Source organism: Asterias amurensis, chromosome 21 (genome assembly GCF_032118995.1).
Source record: "Asterias amurensis chromosome 21, ASM3211899v1".
Classification (NCBI taxonomy): domain Eukaryota; kingdom Metazoa; phylum Echinodermata; class Asteroidea; order Forcipulatida; family Asteriidae; genus Asterias; species Asterias amurensis.
This window is the reverse complement of record NC_092668.1, coordinates 11,282,557-11,301,101: the sequence shown is the minus strand read 5'-3', so window position 1 is coordinate 11,301,101 and position 18,545 is coordinate 11,282,557. Positions and strand designations below refer to the sequence as shown.

Sequence of the window (18,545 nt, the reverse complement as noted above, 5' to 3'; positions counted from 1 at the left end):
TAAGATTAATCCAAAGTTAGGAAGAGTTTGGTTTAATACACGCAATACCAATCCTAGTTTTTAATCCGTATCATCCTCTACAATACCTTTAACTTGTTGAATTGATTGCCATATAATCTCATTACATTGAGTGGTGAGAGAGTACAAAGTCCACTCACCAAATTGGACCAGTAAATATTGCCCGACAACAACCTGTGGCGTTGTGGTTATCAATCAAATATGACACCCACATTAATCAGAAATATAGTCCAGACATGGCTGTCAGACACCAAGACATGCCAGACACAAAGAACAAGTCTTAAGTTAGCTGTTCCGACCTACTGTCGGAACAGTTATACATGTATTTGGTTTTATCCTTACACAGTTGTGTGTAAGCACTGTACATGTATACTCAAAATAAAAATATTACTTGGGTGGGATTTGAACCCACAACCTTGGCAGCCCAGATTGCCCGATAGCTAAGATTAGTTAATGATATACAAAGCCTTTTCCTGCCAAGGTTCAGGATAATTTTTCATGATAAATGTATAACATTGATTTGAGTTATTAGCAAGAAAAAAACAAAACGCAATGAGGATGATTGACTTCGGTTTTTATTTTATAATTTATTCAAAATTGCAATATTAACAAAAAGTTATAAACAAGTGCTGCAAATACTGAACTTTGTTTGAAACATTGCACAATGTTTTAACTTTATGCGAAACCAAGCTGGAAAATCATAACCACATGAACAACAAGAAATAATAATACCAGCATAAAATGAGTATTTTAGTTTGGTTATCAACACTTGGTGGTCTTTAAAAGCATCAAAATCTGCTCTCTTAAAAAAAAAAGGATCATCAAAAATTGTCAACAATTTAAAATATTTTTGAATTAGATTTTAAAGAAAGAGCACACTTCCATGTACTATTGAAAACTGACCCAGTGAGTTTCAATGTGGTCTATTACTTGGTTGTTTAAATCTTGTCTATGCAGCAGAAAAATACCAAAGCACACTTCATTTCCACAGAAATGTATAAGTCCATCAGATACTGCAACAATTTTCGATAAACCATTTAATATAAAAATAATTCTTGCACAATTAATCACTTCACACCATGCAATTTTTCAAACTCCTTTATAAAGAAATGCACTTCAAATATTGCAAAAATTATGTAAAATATTGTGTTATCATTGAAGTATAAATTGCTTGCTCTTCCTTGATAAAAAGTGTTCTAGGGTCGATTTCACAAAGAGTTAGGACTTAGTCCTAACTTAGGACTAGTCCTAGGAGCTATACAAATTGCATTGATAGTCCTAAGTCAGGACGAGTAACTGGTCCTAACTCGATATAAGACTAGTCCTAACTCTTTGTGAAATCCACACCTGGATTCTTTGACATGCCCTACAAATCTTAGAACACATGGCTTAAAATGTCCCATCCAAAGGACGAAGCACTTAGTGTCATGACTAGGACTCAAACCTGTCCCCCACTCTGCTGATCAGAAGTAAAAGAGCCCGTGAGTTTAGAACGTGCTTGAGCCTGGTGCTCAACCACTCAGCCCATCCCACCTCATGATTGATCCAAGTCCAAACTTATTTTAGTCTTTATACTAGGTTTAAACTCAATACTCTGGTTTTCCTGGCGAAGATCTGTAAGAAGCGTTGCTAAAATCTGTGGTTTGCGTTGCCGAGGGTGTCGACCCATATCTCTTCGAACCTTGCCGAGAGTTCCTTGACACAGCACTCCCTCTGTGACTTTGTGAATGATGAGACGGGTTACCAGACTGGTTTGCATAGTTACTACTGCGTAGACTTGGTGGATGGATACTATACATAGAGTTGCTTTGACTTTGCGATCTCCTAAAGCCTGATCGGTCACTTCCCGATGAAAGAGAGTTATGTCCGCTTTGAGGTCTACTACCCCCGTCTGATAGACTCGGAAAGCTTCCATGATGTTCTTGTTGGTAGGTCGCCACAGTGTGAGGGCGCCGCATAGGCGCACTGTGATGCTGATTGCCTGCGTATGGACTGGTATTGTGGGTTTTGTAATAGTTTGTCTGAGGGAACATTTTGGGATAATCGGGATGGTTTGGTGCTGGATACCTGTGAAAATAAACCAAAGAAAAAAGTTTAACTAGAGTTGAAATTTAGACAATAGTTGTTTTATCTTTCTTAACCTTGGAAAGTTCAACATCTTTTTAAACATTGTGGTACCCCCGATAAAATATAGGATTTCAACTGCCTTTAGCCAACAGGTTTGTTGATCTGCTAGAAAAAAATGGCTCCAGCATGGCAAAGGTCATAGATTTGAATCCCACATGAGTGATATAACTTTCAAATTTTGTTCACACAAGATTTAGGAAAGTACTAAGAATAATGCTTCAAACACATCGATGTAAGGGCCATGTCACACGGGGGAATTTATAGGCAACCAGTTCTAGGCAATCTCCAAGAAGATAATTCATTTACATTTGAATGTCTACATAAGACATTGTTTGCAAAATGACTCATGTGCTACCAAGGTGGTCCTGTAGCATGCACTGCAGTTGTTTGCCTCCAAGTTGCCTGTAAAAGTTGGCACGTGTGACAAGGCCTTGAGGGCAAATAACACATACTATTCTTGATTCCCGATGCAAAATTAGCATCTTAAAAAAAAAATTGAGATCATGAAAATAGTTTGACCTCTGTAAAATCCTGGACAAATCACAGCTGAGAAAAGTGTATCAGTTACTTACCAAGGCTCTTGAAATCTGTGGGTATTTTTCTCCTCCTGCGCTTTTCTGAAATCTCCCATCTGTAAAAGTTGAACAATTCATCATCAGGTCAAAAATGTAAGCTGTATTTTCCTTTAAGACATCATTTTAAGAGTATTAGAGTGTAGAATGATAGATTCCCTTGGCTTATTTTTTTAAGACTATTTGAACTTCGAGGATAACAAGATTGGAATGAATATAATTCGTTTATAAATCTTCCAACAAGTTCTTTTTAAAATCTAAATTTGTCCTAAGTTCATATTAGGTCGAGCTGGACTAGAACCAAGAACCAACTTTTCTCAAATAATAAATTTACCTTAATTTGTTTCCCACTTGTGAAGTTCTTCCAGTCTACATAGGGAGGGACGAGCCACCCTATTTCCCCCGCCCACTTCCCCCTGGAGACAGGGTGCGGGGAACCAGGACCTCCTCTCCATATATAACGCAGTTCACTGGTACCCTCCTGAGACATTGTACCAATTCCGACCATTCTATCATCAGTGACAACGTGTGGTCGATAGTTCCGCACTCCGCCTGGTCCTGAAATAACAGATTTGATTATTTATCAAAAGTTTTCTAAAAACACCAAGATAATAGATTGAATATGGATACAAATTAAATGTCACTTTAAAATGCTTACATTTAATGTTTCAGTAATGAAAAGGAATGACATTTCAAAACAAGAACTATGGAAGTTTAAGTTTTAAGTGTTGTCTATAAAAACAAACTTAAACTTTGCTCGAGCTTCTAAAACTTTGGATTGCATTGTTTCACAGACATGCACTTTAGCTATTTTTTAACTAAAAAACCTCACAACAATAGCAAAACAAACCAGCAGACACCCAATCTAACAAAATAAAAAATACAAACCGACCCCCCCCCCCCCAATAAAAAAGAGAGGGAAAAAAGAGAGAAACAAATGTGAACAATATTTTTTATAAACCTTGTTTTAGTCACTGTCCAAAAAAAAATGCAGTAACTTAATTTAAAAATATGACTATTAAAAGTGCCAACCTTATTTTGTATTATTTTTTTATTGCTTTATTATAAACTTTATAATATAGTCTCTTCTTACCTGTAAATAGCATTTCTCCTTTGCCCATGTTGTGTGTGCCATTCTGGGTGAGCCATGTTGCGTCTGATCGCATCGAAGTACCACCGAAGGATACAGACGAACTACGGCGTGAACCCGTGACGGACATCGCTTTGCCAAAGTTCCCCTACTTCACCACAACGTTTTCTTATCCTTTGTAGAGTTTTATTCTACCAATTGGCATGAGTAGTTTACCGCACTATTTATGTTTCTTGCCGTTATGTAGTGAGATAGTCCACTGCCAATGTTATAGTAGCTGTACAGCCATTAAATTAAACAAAACTACACGAGGGTTTTGTATGTGGTGCAGTCATACAGAGGATTACACCAAGTTGTCTCACTTGGTTGCACCCAAATTCTCCGTCGTTTTTTGTGTTATCTCTGAAGGACGTAGTGACAACATGATTATCGACCAAATAAGCCATTGTTTTCTATTGTATTTTAGTTCTATGGTCCCCTATCCATTCATGTGCAGTTCAAACCCACCCCGCCACCACACAGTGTCTATTTTGTATTAGCATGACACCGGGACGCTGGACACGTTGCTAAGCAGTCACCCCGGTGTCGTTTACATGACAAATAAACATCAATCATCACACCCTGACAGCGACTTAATTGATTTGCGCGTGCGTAGTATGTGGATAAAGTTCAGACAGAGGGCGCTGTTGTTCATCTTAACGGTCGCTGATAAGAACTTGTCAAATCCCAAAAATGTGTATAATTAATTAATGCGAGGGCAGGCCGCGGCCGCCCAGCAAATAAAACATAAACAATCAAATAATGTCCACATCGAACGTGAAAAATACAAGGCTGGCGAAGAGCTCAGATTGATTTGAGATAGGCCTGTATTGACATTTGAAACGGAGTGAAATTGTAGGCTACTCCAAAAAATGACGTTCATCACCTACTAAGCCCTAATAGCACACCGTGTCCTTGCATGGAGGAATATTTCCTTCTTCCATGGCCCTTCAATTTTTTTTAAAACCTATTTCTACATCAACTTCGTTTGACCACGGAGGAAGGAAAGGTTATCATTTTTATTTTCCTTCCCAACATCATAAACAAAATGCTACACATATTATTTCAGTCAATATGGTATGAATTAATTCAGCCTTTCACATTCGCATTACATTCCCTCCGATTCTTCATTTCTTACATTCCATTCTTGCACGACAAAAAAGCGATAGATGACAAGAATAAAGAGTACAATCCATAAAGATCACACACATATTATTGTGGCTGGAGCACATACGACCGGTTGTAACTGTATAACAAATAATATATTGGCCAATATTTAAAACATCTGTGGGGCAGAGAGGACCCCTGTAAAAAAAATGCTCTAAATTGTCCGGATATGTTTAGCTCAGACGTGTTTTTAAACTGATATTCAAAGGATTCTCTATTTTGTTTGAAATATTGACAAGCATTTTTAAGAGAAGAAGCTTTTGGACTAGTGAAACAACAAGCTAAACTTGCCATGCGAGTCACCGTGAAAAGGGTAAACCCTGGATCGGACCAGGCCGACAGGAACACCGGTGCCGTCAGCTGCCGACTCGGTACGGTAGTGAGTCTAACGTACATGTACAAAATCAAATATAAGAACAAAGTAACGAAATATTTACTTACATTGAGCTCTATGTTGCACCAAAAGACCAGAAACAAAGATGTAACTTCAATCTTTGAGCCATCCTTCTTGCACATTGCATTTCACCACACCCTACATCTAAGAATCACACCACTTTGTTTAAAAGGAATGCAGCAGACGACCGAAGTTGACATATCTGACATTCTGAAAGTTGTACTTGACAAAAAGCTGCGGTTAAGCTTGACTGCGCATGTGACATCATTTGCATAAAGCTGTCATTATGCAAATCTAATAGACTAGTTTAAGTCCACCCACGAGTGAGAACCTATAACGAGTGACATTCCATGAATAAATTGCTTGTTCATTGGTGTGCAAGTGCAAAGCTAAGCTATCTTATTTTTTTTCTTTTCTTATTTTCTTTCAAATAAGGGACCTACAATCTTCCAAGCCAGGAAGGTTTGAATTTCTTTGACATAGATATTATTTAAATTTACAACCAGTGCCCGATTTCAGTCAGTTGCATAGAAATGTCCTGCTAAGCAAACAGAAGCAAGATACCATCTGTTATTATGCTTAGCCATTTTTTGTGCTTAAAGTAGCTGGGCCTAGGTAATTAATTACTTCTTCCAAGGAATGAAATTCCATGAAGATTTCGTGTGGAGATAAATCCAATAGAAATGACAAAGTTGTAGAGGTGTACAAACTCTCTACATCATTCCAACTAGATAATGAAGGTTTTGGTCAGAACAAAGGCCAAGTGTTTTCATCTTTGTGGTGGCAGGTTCGCCTCTTCCAACGGCAAACTGTAGGCATGGTGCACCCCTCCCCCATCACCAACTGTTGTGTCTTTATTGTGTTCTGATGGGAATTTCACAATTTTTTTCATTTTTGTTTAAAATACTTTGTTTATGGGGGGGGGGACTTCTTTACTGAAAGGGAAAGAGTTTGTTGGGAGCATCTGGGTGTGTGAGCCGGGGAGGGGGGGGGGTGGTCCTTCTGCCAATGTGGGGGGATATAAAACTGTTCAGTAACAATAAAAATTACCACATTTAAAATAAAGAACATGATTGGAGAGAATAAAACATTCTTTTAAAATAATGAAATATTAAACAAACTGTGTTATTTTATTGAAAATATTGAGATTGATCTAACAAGAAAAAATACAATTGATTTCATGATACATACTCAATATTATGAGTATTTTTATACAATGTTTAAAATGATCTTCTAGAATTAAAAAAAAACTGCAATACAGTACTTGCGCTTAATAGTCTTTATATATCATGACAAACTGCTACTACTGGCATGTGGAGGTGCGCCAAGAAAAAATGACGCAAACAGATCATCAAAAACAATTGGGATTTCATGAGTGACTTTCATGAGTCCCTGTTCAAAAATGCACAGACAATAAACTTGTGTGACTACATCAAACATTTAAGATTTGTCAAACACAGTACATTGGAAAATGAGTCGATCACAAAACTGAAATTAAAATTTAGAGCCTCTCTTCAAAGACATGGGACATTGTTGGTAATTGTCAAAGACCAGCCTTCTCAGTATAGTGTCAAAGACCAGCCTTCTCAGTATTTTATTGGCATTGTTTGGTTTTCTGTTGGAATTGTGAATGCAGGTTTTTTAAGGGGGGAGGTTTTTTTTGACAATTTGTCTATCTGTTTCTTTTCTGCATTTCTAAATCTGTACACCCTTTCATTAAAGACACTGGACACTATTGGTAATTGTCAAAGACCAGCCTACTCACTTGGTGTATCTCAACATATGCATACAATAGCAAACCTGTGAACATTTGAGCTCAATTGGTCATCTAGGTTGCGCGATGAAAGAAAAAATACCCCTGTAACACGAAGTTGTGTGCTTTCAGGTGCTTGATTTCGAGACCTCAAATTCGAAATCTAAAGGTTTCAAAAACAAATTCGTGGAAAATTTCTTTTTTCTTAAAAACTACGTCACTTCAGAGGGAGCCATTTCTCATGTTTAATACAATCAACAGCTCTCCATTACTATTCACCAAGTAAGATTTTATGCAAACAATTGTTTTGAGTAATTACCAATAGTGTTCACTGCCTTTAAGTCTGGCAAACACCAAGGCAAAATTTCTCCAAAACAATGAGGTACACTCAATTCCATAAAAATTACTTGGAAATGTTTTCTCGCCGAGTGAAGTTAAACTGTAGCAAGATAATAAAATATCTGAATTAAAAAATCCCTAACATTTTCAATGTTAAATATCAATATGCAAATCTAACTTTTCAATAAAACATTTGTCTTATTAAAGGAACACGTTGCCTTGGATCGGAAGAGTTGGTCTATAAAAAAGCGTTTTTAACCGTTTGTTATAAAGTGCATATGGTTGGAAAGATGTTTTAAAAGTAGAATACAATGATCCACACAAGTTTGCCTCGAAATAGCGTGGTTTTCCTTTTATTGTGCGAACTAACACGGTCGGCCATTTATGGGAGTCAACAATTTGACTCCCATAAATGGCCGACTGTGTTAGTCGACAAGGTAAAAGGAAAACCGTACAATTTCGAGGCATGTTTGTGTGGATCATTGTATTCTACTGTGACAGCATCTTTCTACCTATATACATTTGATAACAAACGCTTTTCAAAGACCAACTCGACCGATCCAAGGCAACGTGTTCCTTTAACATGCACAGCATATATATACAAATAGGCGACTACTATTTATTTAGTATTGCATAAGAAAAGAAGGCAACAAAATACACGCATGGAATTCACCGCTATGATGAACAACAGCAATACCCCAAAGCAAATAGACTTAAAAGAGGTTGTATACCTTCGTTTTTATTTAGGTCTATTTTTATTTTAGATTTTTTTGATAATTATTATTTAGCGTTCCAGAAAGACTGTGCTAGCATTGAAATGTCAGGCCACTAACTATTTTTTAAACATATTATTTGAGCGGCAGCAATCAAGAAAAAGCAAAAGTAAAAAGTGTATTTTTTTCTCAAACAGAAAATATTAACAAAATAATTTACAGGTTCAAGTCAAGCGATAGTCTAATTTTTCTTTGATCAACCCCCCAATTTCTTTTTTAAAGAAATCTATCGCGTCAAAGTCATCGTCAAAGGTTTTCAACAATTTCCAGGTCAGACTCTTTGCACCCCCCTTCCTTCACCCAAAGTTGTACTTATCAACATTTCACTTTCAAAATTAACGACCATTGTTTACGTATCAAAATTTTGGCTTTTGATTTGCAACCCTTAAAGCCATTGGACAAAGCCAAAAATAAATTTCACAGATTTACAAATAACTTACATGGTTTACAGAAGGTAATGGTGAAAGACTTCTCTTGAAATATTATTCCATGAAATGCTCTGCTTTTAGAGAAAACATTAAAACAATATAAATTCTCGATAGCGAGAATTACAGATTTATTTTTAACACATGCAATGACGCGACGAAACGTGCGGAAACAAGGATGGGTTTTCCCGTTATTTTCTCCCAACTCCGATGACCGATTGAGCCTAAATTTTCACAGGTTTGTTATTTTATATAGAAGTTGTGATACACAAAGTGTGGGCCTTGGACAAGACTGTTTACCGAAAGTGTCCAACGGCTTTAACAAAGAAATCGACAACATAGGTAGACCGCCCAACAAAGAGGTAGAAAGCTCAGTTGATAGAGTGCTGGCACATTAGTCCGGATGTCATTGGTTCATAACCCTCTCCAGCAAATTTTTCCTTGTTCAACTGCAAATCATAAAAGATTTACCCACTTATACACAAATTTGACACACCTTTTAATTAAAGGAACACGTTGCCTTGGATCAGTCGAGTTGGTCTTTGAAAAGCGTTTGTAACCGTTTTTTATAAAATGCATATGGGTAGAAAGATGTTGTAAAAGTAGAATACAATGATCCACACAAACATGCCTCGAAATTGCGTGGTTTTCCTTTTACCTCGTCGACTAACACGTCGGCCATTTATGGGGGTCAAAATTTTGACTCCCATAAATGGCCGACCATGTTAGTTCGCACAGTAGAAGGAAAACCACGCAATTTCGAGGCAAACTTGTGTGGATCATTGTATTCTACTTTTATAACATCTTTCCGACCATATGCATTTTATAAAAAACGGTTACAAACGCTTTTGTTTTGACCAACTCGTCCGATCCAAGGCAACGTGTTCCTTTAAAGCCCTACATGTACTTAGTCTTTGACCCCCCCTCCTATCTCCATTTTCTTTGAAGGACTGTGAACATGTTGGATGCCCCCTTAAAAAAAAAAAAGGTACCCAAAAGATGCTAAAATCCTGTGAAAAAAATGAAAGTCCACAGTGATCTCATATGTAGAGCAAAACAATTAAACCGCGAAGCTTTAAAAATGACTTAGCCTCTTATAGAGTTATTGTGATTATATTTCTGTGACTGGGAAGTTGGCATATCCCATCAGGTTATTACTCCCAGTTGTTTTGCGCTGATCGTAATCTTTCAAGACTTCTAGAAGAAGGTGATCGCCTAATTCATCATCTTCAACGTGTTCGTGATCGGCCGAGTCATCATACATCTCCATGGTGACTTCTTGCTCTTCATTGAGAGGATCGGACGCTACCCGCTGTCTTGAGTAACCATTCCTACATAAAAAAAAACACAACATTTTTTATCATACCTCAACATAGGATTCGAACTGCCTCTAGCTGCCGGGCAACCTCGGTAGTCTAGTTGGTAAGACACTGCTCTAGAATTGCAAGGGTCGTGGGTTCGAATCCCACCCGAGTAACATGCCTGTGATATTTTTTCACAGGACTCGGGAAAGTACTGAGTATACAGTGCTAACGCACATCGGTGTATGGGTAAAAACCAAAATTAATATTCTTTATCCCCGATGCAAATTTAACATCTATTATATCATACCTCAAGTTATTGATAACGAAAACTTGGTTACATGAAAGAAAAGTTAATTTGATATTGGTTTGTACAGTGAATGTCTTCTTGTTATTATGATAATGGACACTGAACATTTAGATCGGTTTGTAGCGCAATGTCCAAACTTAAAATGAAAAGTACCAACTTAAAGTTAGTTCCATAATTATTGAACATTGACATATTTGTACAGCAATGTCCAATCTCTAAATGCAAAGTAGACCATTCACTGTACAGACCATATGGGAATGTTCAATATCGAAATACCACAGTAGACATTCGCAGTAAAAACCTTTGTGAATGTCCAATGGTGAATACTAAACTAACTTATACAGTCACCTTGGTTCTCCGTAACATTGTCTCCGGTTCCGGTTCTACCATTTTTTGTTGTTAGTGTTTCTATAACCAGAGTTTCATAAGTGTTTGTATAAGTGCAATTTCCATCAAGTTAATTAGTCAAGGCCCAAGACTTTAAGATGCCACTTAAGTCCAGCATCAGAGTCAAGTTAGAACCAACTTTGTTCCTTACCCAATTGGTTGTTTCTTATTCTCCTGATCAGAAACCACCTCATACTCTGGAGCATCTTGGTTGCTAAGAGGTGCGACGGCGTAGTCAACTTCATAGCCTTCATTTATAGTTCTTGTGTAGACTGGATTTGAACTGTGAATAACAAAGGATATCATCAGCAAATGAGTGCTTCATTTTACCCAAGTCCAAGTATTCTATAAAGTTAAAAGGTCATGGGTTCAAATTCAGCCGAGTAATATGCCTGTGATTTTGTTCAAAGAGCTCAGAAAAGTACTGAGTATAGACGATGTGACCTCTGACATCACACAAAAACCATAACATGATTCGCGCGCATACCGCCAGGCAAAACCTTTGTGTTTTGGCAGCCAGCTAGAAAGTGTACGCAATCTTACTATGACTACGCAACTCTTTGCCCGGTGAAACATGATGTATATAGTGTTTTGTCAACAGAGGGCGGTTTGAAATGTAAACATAGGTCACATCGTCTTTACAAGCCCTAACACACATCGGTGTTAATGGGTAAAACCAGAATACTCTTGTATGGACAAGATTTGAACTGTTTACGTGTTTACTATAAAGATTCATTTCTGTCCAAAACTAACAAGGCCAAGTTCTTTTTTAGGACTGGTGACAGAGAAATAAAGTAGTATCTTATTGACTCAAAAGAGATATTCTTTTATGGTAAAAATGAGTGAAAAGGTGGTTGCAGGATACAGAAATCTTTCTGGCTCAAGCTGCTCAATATTTTGTCAAAATTGTCGAAATAATGAAGTATAGTAAATAAAAAAAAAAGAGATGAAAATAGAATGTTTTATCTTACCCAGCTTCTGCATATTTGTTGGTATTTGGCAAACTGTAAGCTCCTTTAGCTTTGGATTTGGTCTCATAAAGTCCAGCTGTAGCCGCACGTAGTTTGCGCTTGTAGCTGTGGAATAGTACACCAAAATACAATCCTATTTATTCTTCATGCAAGACCTCATTTTGATTTGTCACAACTTTCCGTATGAGAGGGCGCTTTAATACACGAACCGCTCTCACAAAAATTACCCTTGCCCTCTTGCGGCGGAAAAAATTGTGACATCATAACGAAACGGACTTGCACCTAGACTATTTAATAATCCAAGACCATCTTAGATGTTTCTGACTTTGAATTCTGATTCAAATTAATTTTTGAATCACAGAATGTGGTTATTTATTGCTAGCTTGACAGAAGATGACTGATGAGTTTAACCAAACTAAACAACAATTTGTGTAAGGGGTGAATTCCACTGTTCTTTATTTCCACACTCAATTCACTAAATAATGAAGAACTGGTGATAATAAAAGGAATAATGTACTTAAAGGCAGTGGACACTATTGGTAATTGTCAAAGACTAGTCTCACAGTTGGTGTATCTCAACATATATGCATAAAATAACAAACCTGTAATCGTAATTGGGCAACATTTTGTAGCAAGATAATGGTCAAGAGATGGTGATGAAAAGAATACAACAAAATAGAGGAAGCTATGATCTATCCAGGAGACACAATGTGGGAAATTAGGTTTTTAAAATCCTTACCATAAGGAATTTGCTTTAATTGAAGATAATGAATGAAATCTAAAAACTATACGAAGGTCTAAAGAACAAATGCATAAAGACATTGGTCCTTGGAAAAAAGCGGGAATATTTTTTGTTAAGTACAGTTATGGCTGACCTACATGTATACATGGTGTAGAGTTAAAAAGACTTTTCATGCTATGTACTAAAAAAATTGTTGATTTCTCTATGGGCAAGAAAATCAGAAATCAGACTAAAGTAGGAAGAATATCATGGCTGTCGTAATGAGATGAAATAGCAATGGCCGTGAAGCTACAAGATGATCTACTTCACTCCATGATTGGAGGCTGCCTACAATGAAATGACTGGATGTGATGGCTGCTGTGTTGATTCCAAACATCTCACCTTGACGTCACAATACAATTGGTAACCACCAGGCCAATTGCAAGAACAACGAAGAAGCTCAGGATACCGACCAAAAGCCACTGGACCCAGTCGCTCGGTTCTGGCGGAACTGAATCTGGACCCTTTTGTACGATACACAAGTTTCTTTAATGGTGTCTTCACAATTCTATAAGGATGCTTCCCTCTTCCACTATACAACCTCATCACAAAACGGACTTTATAGTAGTCAATTAAAATACAGGAACTTTCGCGCACATTCAAACAGTGCGCTAGTTCTTTCAAGTACACGATGATAGTAATAATAATAATATTATGGAAGTCTATAGCGAACGTATCTACCAAACAAGGTACTCAAGGCGCTGAGTATATACAAACTTTCAGAAAGATAGGTTGTTGCTGTGATGAATTCTGAGACCCACTTATTTAGCAGCTTATAAGGGTTTACAAGGTGCTGCGGTTCATACAGCAGCCACAAGTAAACAATAAAACTAACATGGGAACATTTTATTTCAAAAGGTAATCGTCTTTTTGAGATATCACTAAAAATCCAGAGTGAATATCTCCAAGCAGAAAGACAATCTGCGTCACAATTGGGAAAACAGCATATACCTGATATTCACTTTTGTATGTACCGAGGTATGAAGTATGAACCAATTTTACACAACTTGACAATAATTTTAACAGGCTAAGGTTTTACAAGAAAACTACTGGAGCTCAGGAAATGCTGATGGCAATTACGACAGTGTATAATTTTTTGGGAGAAACTTTGCAACTTCATCCAATTGTTCTATCCCTTGTCTGGTAAAACTTTACTCTTCTTTCAGAACTTCAAATCATTTTCTTTCAAAATTTCTGTTTTTTGTAGAAGAAAACATAGCTCAGCAACAACTTAGAAAACCTACTAAGCAAAAGTCAATGTACTTACCAATACTTCAAAGACTTTGTATTTTTCATAGAATTCATCAACATAGTCATACGCTACATCAATCGAACTGAAGAAAGTACAAGAATGAGCAATTGCATGTAATGAGTTTATATAGAACATTTGGATTTTTTTAAAGAGGAAGGGAAACGACAAATTTAATGTTGAGATTTTCAAAATTGAAGACTAGATCTCAAGCTTCAAAACTAACTTTAAATCTCACTTGTTCAGTCTTGGCTTTAAGTATACCGTCATATGAGTGTCTTTCTGACAGACATGGCACACTGCAAATGTCCAATATTATCACTTATATTAATAAAAATAACTTGGAAAAAAAATAAAAAAATTGTTGTGCTGGGGTCGCCTTTTCCAAGCCATACTTACTTGACAATAATTACGGGATCGATAATTGTGTTATCTTCTTTGTTTACTCCATGAAGTTTCATGACGCTCCTAGAAAAGAAAAAGCTACATTTAAATGGTTTCTATAATAATGGGTAAAACATAATGAGAAACAACAACTCAAAGGCAAAGTATACCTTTGGTTTTTTGAACCGTTTGATTAATTTTCATTCGAAGTGAAATGTTTCTAAAAAATTCTATATACAACCCTAGCCTGCTGTACCTTAAGTATTTCAGTTTTCACTAACAATTATAACAACTGTTATTTAAAGACAGTGGACACTATTGGTAATTGTCACAGACCAGTCTTCTCACTTGGTGTATCTCAACATATACATAAAATAACCAACCAGTGAAAATTTGAGCTCAATCGGTCGTCGAAGTTGCGAGATAATAATGAAAGAAAGAACACCCTTGTCACACAAAGTTGTGTGCTTTCAGATGCTTGAATTCGAGACCTCAAATTCTAAACTTGAGGTCTCAAAATAAAATTCGTGGAAAATTACTTCTTTCTCGAAAACCACGTCACTTCAGAGGGAGCCGTTTCTCACAATGTTTTATACTATCAACCTCTCCCCATTACTCGTTACCAAGTAAGGTTTAATGCTAATAAATATTTTGAGTAATTACCAATAGTGTCCACTGCCTTTAAAGGTAGTGGAAACTATTGGTAATTACTCACAATAATTAATAGCATAACACCTTACTTGGTAACAAGTAATGGGGAGCTGTTTTCTAGAAAAAAGTAATTTTCCACCAATTTGATTTTGAGACCTCAGAATTAGATTTCGAGGTCCCGAAATCAAGCATCTGAAAACACACAACTTCTTGTGACAAGGGTGTTTTTTCTTCCATTATTAACCCGCAACTTCAACGATCAATTGAGTTCAAATTTTCACAGGTTATTTTTTTTATGCATATGATGAGATACACCAAGTGAGGAGACTGGTCTTTGACAATTACCAGACGTGTCCAGTGTCTGTAATGTGTTTTTCAAGTCATTGCGCAAAAGAGAGAAAAACAAAACAAACCTTCCTGGTACTGGTTGATTGTCAACAGTAAATACTTGTAGGTCGTCAACAACTATAACTGGTTCAACAGTCTTGGCAGCCCGTTTAGCTGAAGAGCCAAAATCACCATATTTTTCTATCACTTCCACCAAAGTCCTGAATAAAAAAACAGTTCAAAAAAGATTACAATTAGAGCCTAAAACCGCATTATTTTTCTATTACCTTCCAACAAAGTCATGAGTAAAAGAGTTCAAAAAAAGCTTAGAAATAAAGCAAAAATCACCATATTTTTCTTTGTTCATCCACCGAAGTCCCAAATGAAAGCATTTCAAAAAAGATTAAAGTTAGAGCCAAATTGCCATATTTGTCTATCCCCATCACCGAAAACCTGTATTAAACTGTTTCAAAAAGTTTCAAATTTGAGAGAAACATCGCCATATTTTTCTCTGACTTCCACCAATGTCATAAATAAAGACATTTCAAAAGATTGGCATCAGTGTGATTGTTTGAATCTCCAATTGACAAGGTTTTTTAGTATCAAGTAAAAAGCACAACTAACTGGGAATATGATAATTTCGTTCGAGTTGAACAAAGGACATTTGACAACAGCCGGATTTAAACATGGACCTCCAGTATAACGCTCTACAAGCTGAGCTTTCTAGCCCTAATGTTGGGATCTCCTTATTTTGTGAAACTGTGACCTGTTTGGGCCGCCCGTTTAAATTTTTTTGGATTAAATTCTTGTCTAAATTCTTAAAATAATCAAACAGCAGGGTCACTCTTGGGTTGTGGTTAATCGTTTTTCATGAATGTAGAAAGTCAACATGGCTTGGTACATACGCTTTGAAATCTTCCTCGATTTTCCTGACGTCATCTGTGCTCAGCGCAAACGTAAAAATAACTTGCTGATCCTCATTGAACAGATAAATCTACATATCAAGAAAAAAAAATTACATTTTCTCTTTCAAGTAATTAATAATTTGATCTTGGATTATCCATCACCATTCTCAACAAAAGGAGAAGAAAAAATGGAAATAAACAACCTCAGGGATCGTAATTAATGTAATTAATGTCTGGGCTGATCATTGAGGAAACGGACAGCCTATGGTATGAAGGAGTTGAGGTACCTGTTGTCACCCAATTTGAAGGCAGTGGACACTATTGGTAATTACTCAAAATAATTGTCGTCATAAAACCTATCTTTATTAAGAGTAATGGGGAGAGGTTGATTGTATAAAACATTGTGAGAAACAGCTCCCTCTGAAGTGACGTAGTTTTCGAGAAAGAAGCAATTTTCAACGAATTTGATTTCGAGACCTCAAGTTTAGAACTTGAGTTTAGACCTCAAGTTTAGAACTTTATTACGAGTAATGGGGAGAGGTTGATTGTATAAAACATTGTGACAAACAGCTCCCTCTGAAGTGACGTAGTTTTCGAGAAAGAAGTAATTTTCAACGAATTTGATTTCAAGACCTCAAGTTTAGAACTTGAGGTCTTGAAATCAAGCATCAGAAAGCACACAATTTCGTGTGACAAGGGTGATTTTTTCTTTCATTATTATATCGCAACTTCAACGATCAATTGAGTTCAAACTTTCACAGGTTATTTTTTGTATGCATATGTTGAGATACACCAAGTGAGAAGACTGGTCTTCGACAATTACAAATAGTGTCCACTGTCTTTAAACTTCACCAGGCAAGGTGAATCAGATCCAGCAAGGTGAATCCAAGGTGAATCAACGCTAGTGTAAACGCACAGTGGTTTAGGATCAGACTCACCCAGTGATTCACCCTGACTGCTGAATCAAAGGTGAGTCTGATCCAGCGAGGTGAATCAACAACCAACCAACAACAAAGTGTAAACGCAACGGAAGTGATCACTGCCAAATCCTACCACTCCTTATAATTAGTTTAATGAAAGATTTGTTTTATGGATGGTCGTTGTTACTTTCCACTGCCTCTGCATTAGATAGAGCCCTTTCTTGACATGTTTCATCCAGATCTATGTATACCCCTAGGATTAATGTTTGTTTCACAACCCTTTTCATTTTATCTGTATCTTGTTTTCTTGTTCCAATACCAAAACAACGCAGTCATGAGTAATAGCACATTCAATCACAGATAAGTTTTCTTACCGATACTGTGGCAGTGTCTCTGTATTGAGAGTTGAGACTGTCATATGCCACAATCTCCAGGGTGAAGTAACCAGTGTCTCGACTCTCAAAGTTCCTCAGTGTTCGGATCGAGCCGGTCAAGTTATCAACCTTGAAGGTGGGAATGATTTCTGGATAATCTGTTCCATCTAGATAAAGAAGAACAAAATTAATTGTCAGCAAACTTGATGTTGGTGACATTTGTCATAATTGGAAATTGTCAAACATCAGTCTTCGCGCTTGGTGTATCTCAACAAACATAAGTATAAAATAACAAACCTGTGAAAATTTGAGCTCAATCGGTCGTCGAAGTTGCAAGATAATAATGAAAGAAAAAACACCTTTGTCACACGAAGTTGTGTGCTTTCAGATGCTTGATTTTGAGACCTCTAATTCTAAATCTGAGGTCTCAAAATAAAACTCATGGAAAATTACTCCTTTCTCAAAAACTAAGGTATTTCAGAGGGAGCCGTTTCTCCACTGTTTTATACCATCAACCTCTCCCCATTACTCGTTACCAAGTAAGGTTTTATGCTAATAATTATTTTGAGTAATTTCCAATAGTACAATGTAATGACCCACACTTGCAATGAAGTGAACAATTGTTTCCAGTAGAGAAGTTAAGTAAGTTAAGTATAAACTGCTAATACTTACATGTCTACTTGCCAACAACAATGCAAACATTATATCAAGTAAATATAATTTTACCACTTTTATGGTCCAGTAATCCATCCTTTCATACTAAACATTCTGTCCTCACCGCTTTACTCCTATTGGTTTATAGCCGCCAATTGCTTCTGAAATAGAAACTTTGATTGGCTATAATTTTCCCGCTTCTTTCTGGACCCTTCCCTTAATCCCTTTCCCCTCTCGTCGTCTCTAAATGGATGTATTTGTTTGTACTTGTTTTATGCCTGTGAAGAAGGTCCGTTTTGGATCAAAAGCTAAGGCCATCTCCCCTACTCATTATAAGTACATCCTATCGCTTGTGTTTGTATATTGTGTTTGTATGGAAATAAATGTTGATTGATTTGATTTGATTTGAAGTAAATATGAAAATATATCATACAAGTTGTGAAGTAAACATAAAGAGTCAAAAAGTTAACCCATCGAAGAAGACAAGTTACAAGAATCCCACTACCCCCAAAATGATCAGTAGTATTATCCAGTAAGCCCCCCCCCCCCTCCCTCCACTTTCCCAAAGGACGATAACTGTTACTTTGCTAATATTAAAGAGTATGGTGTACAAGTTACTTTGTTGTATCATAAA

General features: G+C 36.7%; 2 protein-coding genes across 2 annotated transcripts in view; both read right to left on the bottom strand.

Moving 5' to 3' along the window:
- Positions 1 to 612: 612 nt before the first annotated feature.
- LOC139953028 (uncharacterized) lies at positions 613 to 4,310 on the bottom strand. Its single transcript, XM_071952417.1, has 4 exons — positions 3,811 to 4,310; positions 3,052 to 3,275; positions 2,718 to 2,776; positions 613 to 2,085 (listed from the first exon to the last, which is right to left on the bottom strand). The coding sequence occupies exons 1-4, from the start codon at positions 3,935 to 3,937 to the stop codon at positions 1,605 to 1,607; spliced, it is 891 nt and encodes a 296-aa protein (XP_071808518.1). The 5' UTR covers positions 3,938 to 4,310; the 3' UTR covers positions 613 to 1,604.
- A 2,196-nt stretch (positions 4,311 to 6,506) lies between these two features.
- LOC139952946 (cadherin-23-like) overlaps positions 6,507 to 18,545 on the bottom strand; it is a 44,793-nt gene continuing 32,754 nt past the window's right edge. The window contains exons 31-39 of the mRNA XM_071952282.1: positions 17,258 to 17,424; positions 15,964 to 16,052; positions 15,145 to 15,279; positions 14,096 to 14,164; positions 13,715 to 13,781; positions 12,790 to 12,911; positions 11,667 to 11,771; positions 10,847 to 10,978; positions 6,507 to 10,028 (exon numbers count right to left, since the gene is read on the bottom strand). Coding sequence (XP_071808383.1) covers positions 9,809 to 10,028; positions 10,847 to 10,978; positions 11,667 to 11,771; positions 12,790 to 12,911; positions 13,715 to 13,781; positions 14,096 to 14,164; positions 15,145 to 15,279; positions 15,964 to 16,052; positions 17,258 to 17,424 — 1,106 coding nt within the window. The 3' untranslated portion in view covers positions 6,507 to 9,808. The remainder of the gene's footprint in view (positions 10,029 to 10,846; positions 10,979 to 11,666; positions 11,772 to 12,789; positions 12,912 to 13,714; positions 13,782 to 14,095; positions 14,165 to 15,144; positions 15,280 to 15,963; positions 16,053 to 17,257; positions 17,425 to 18,545) is intronic.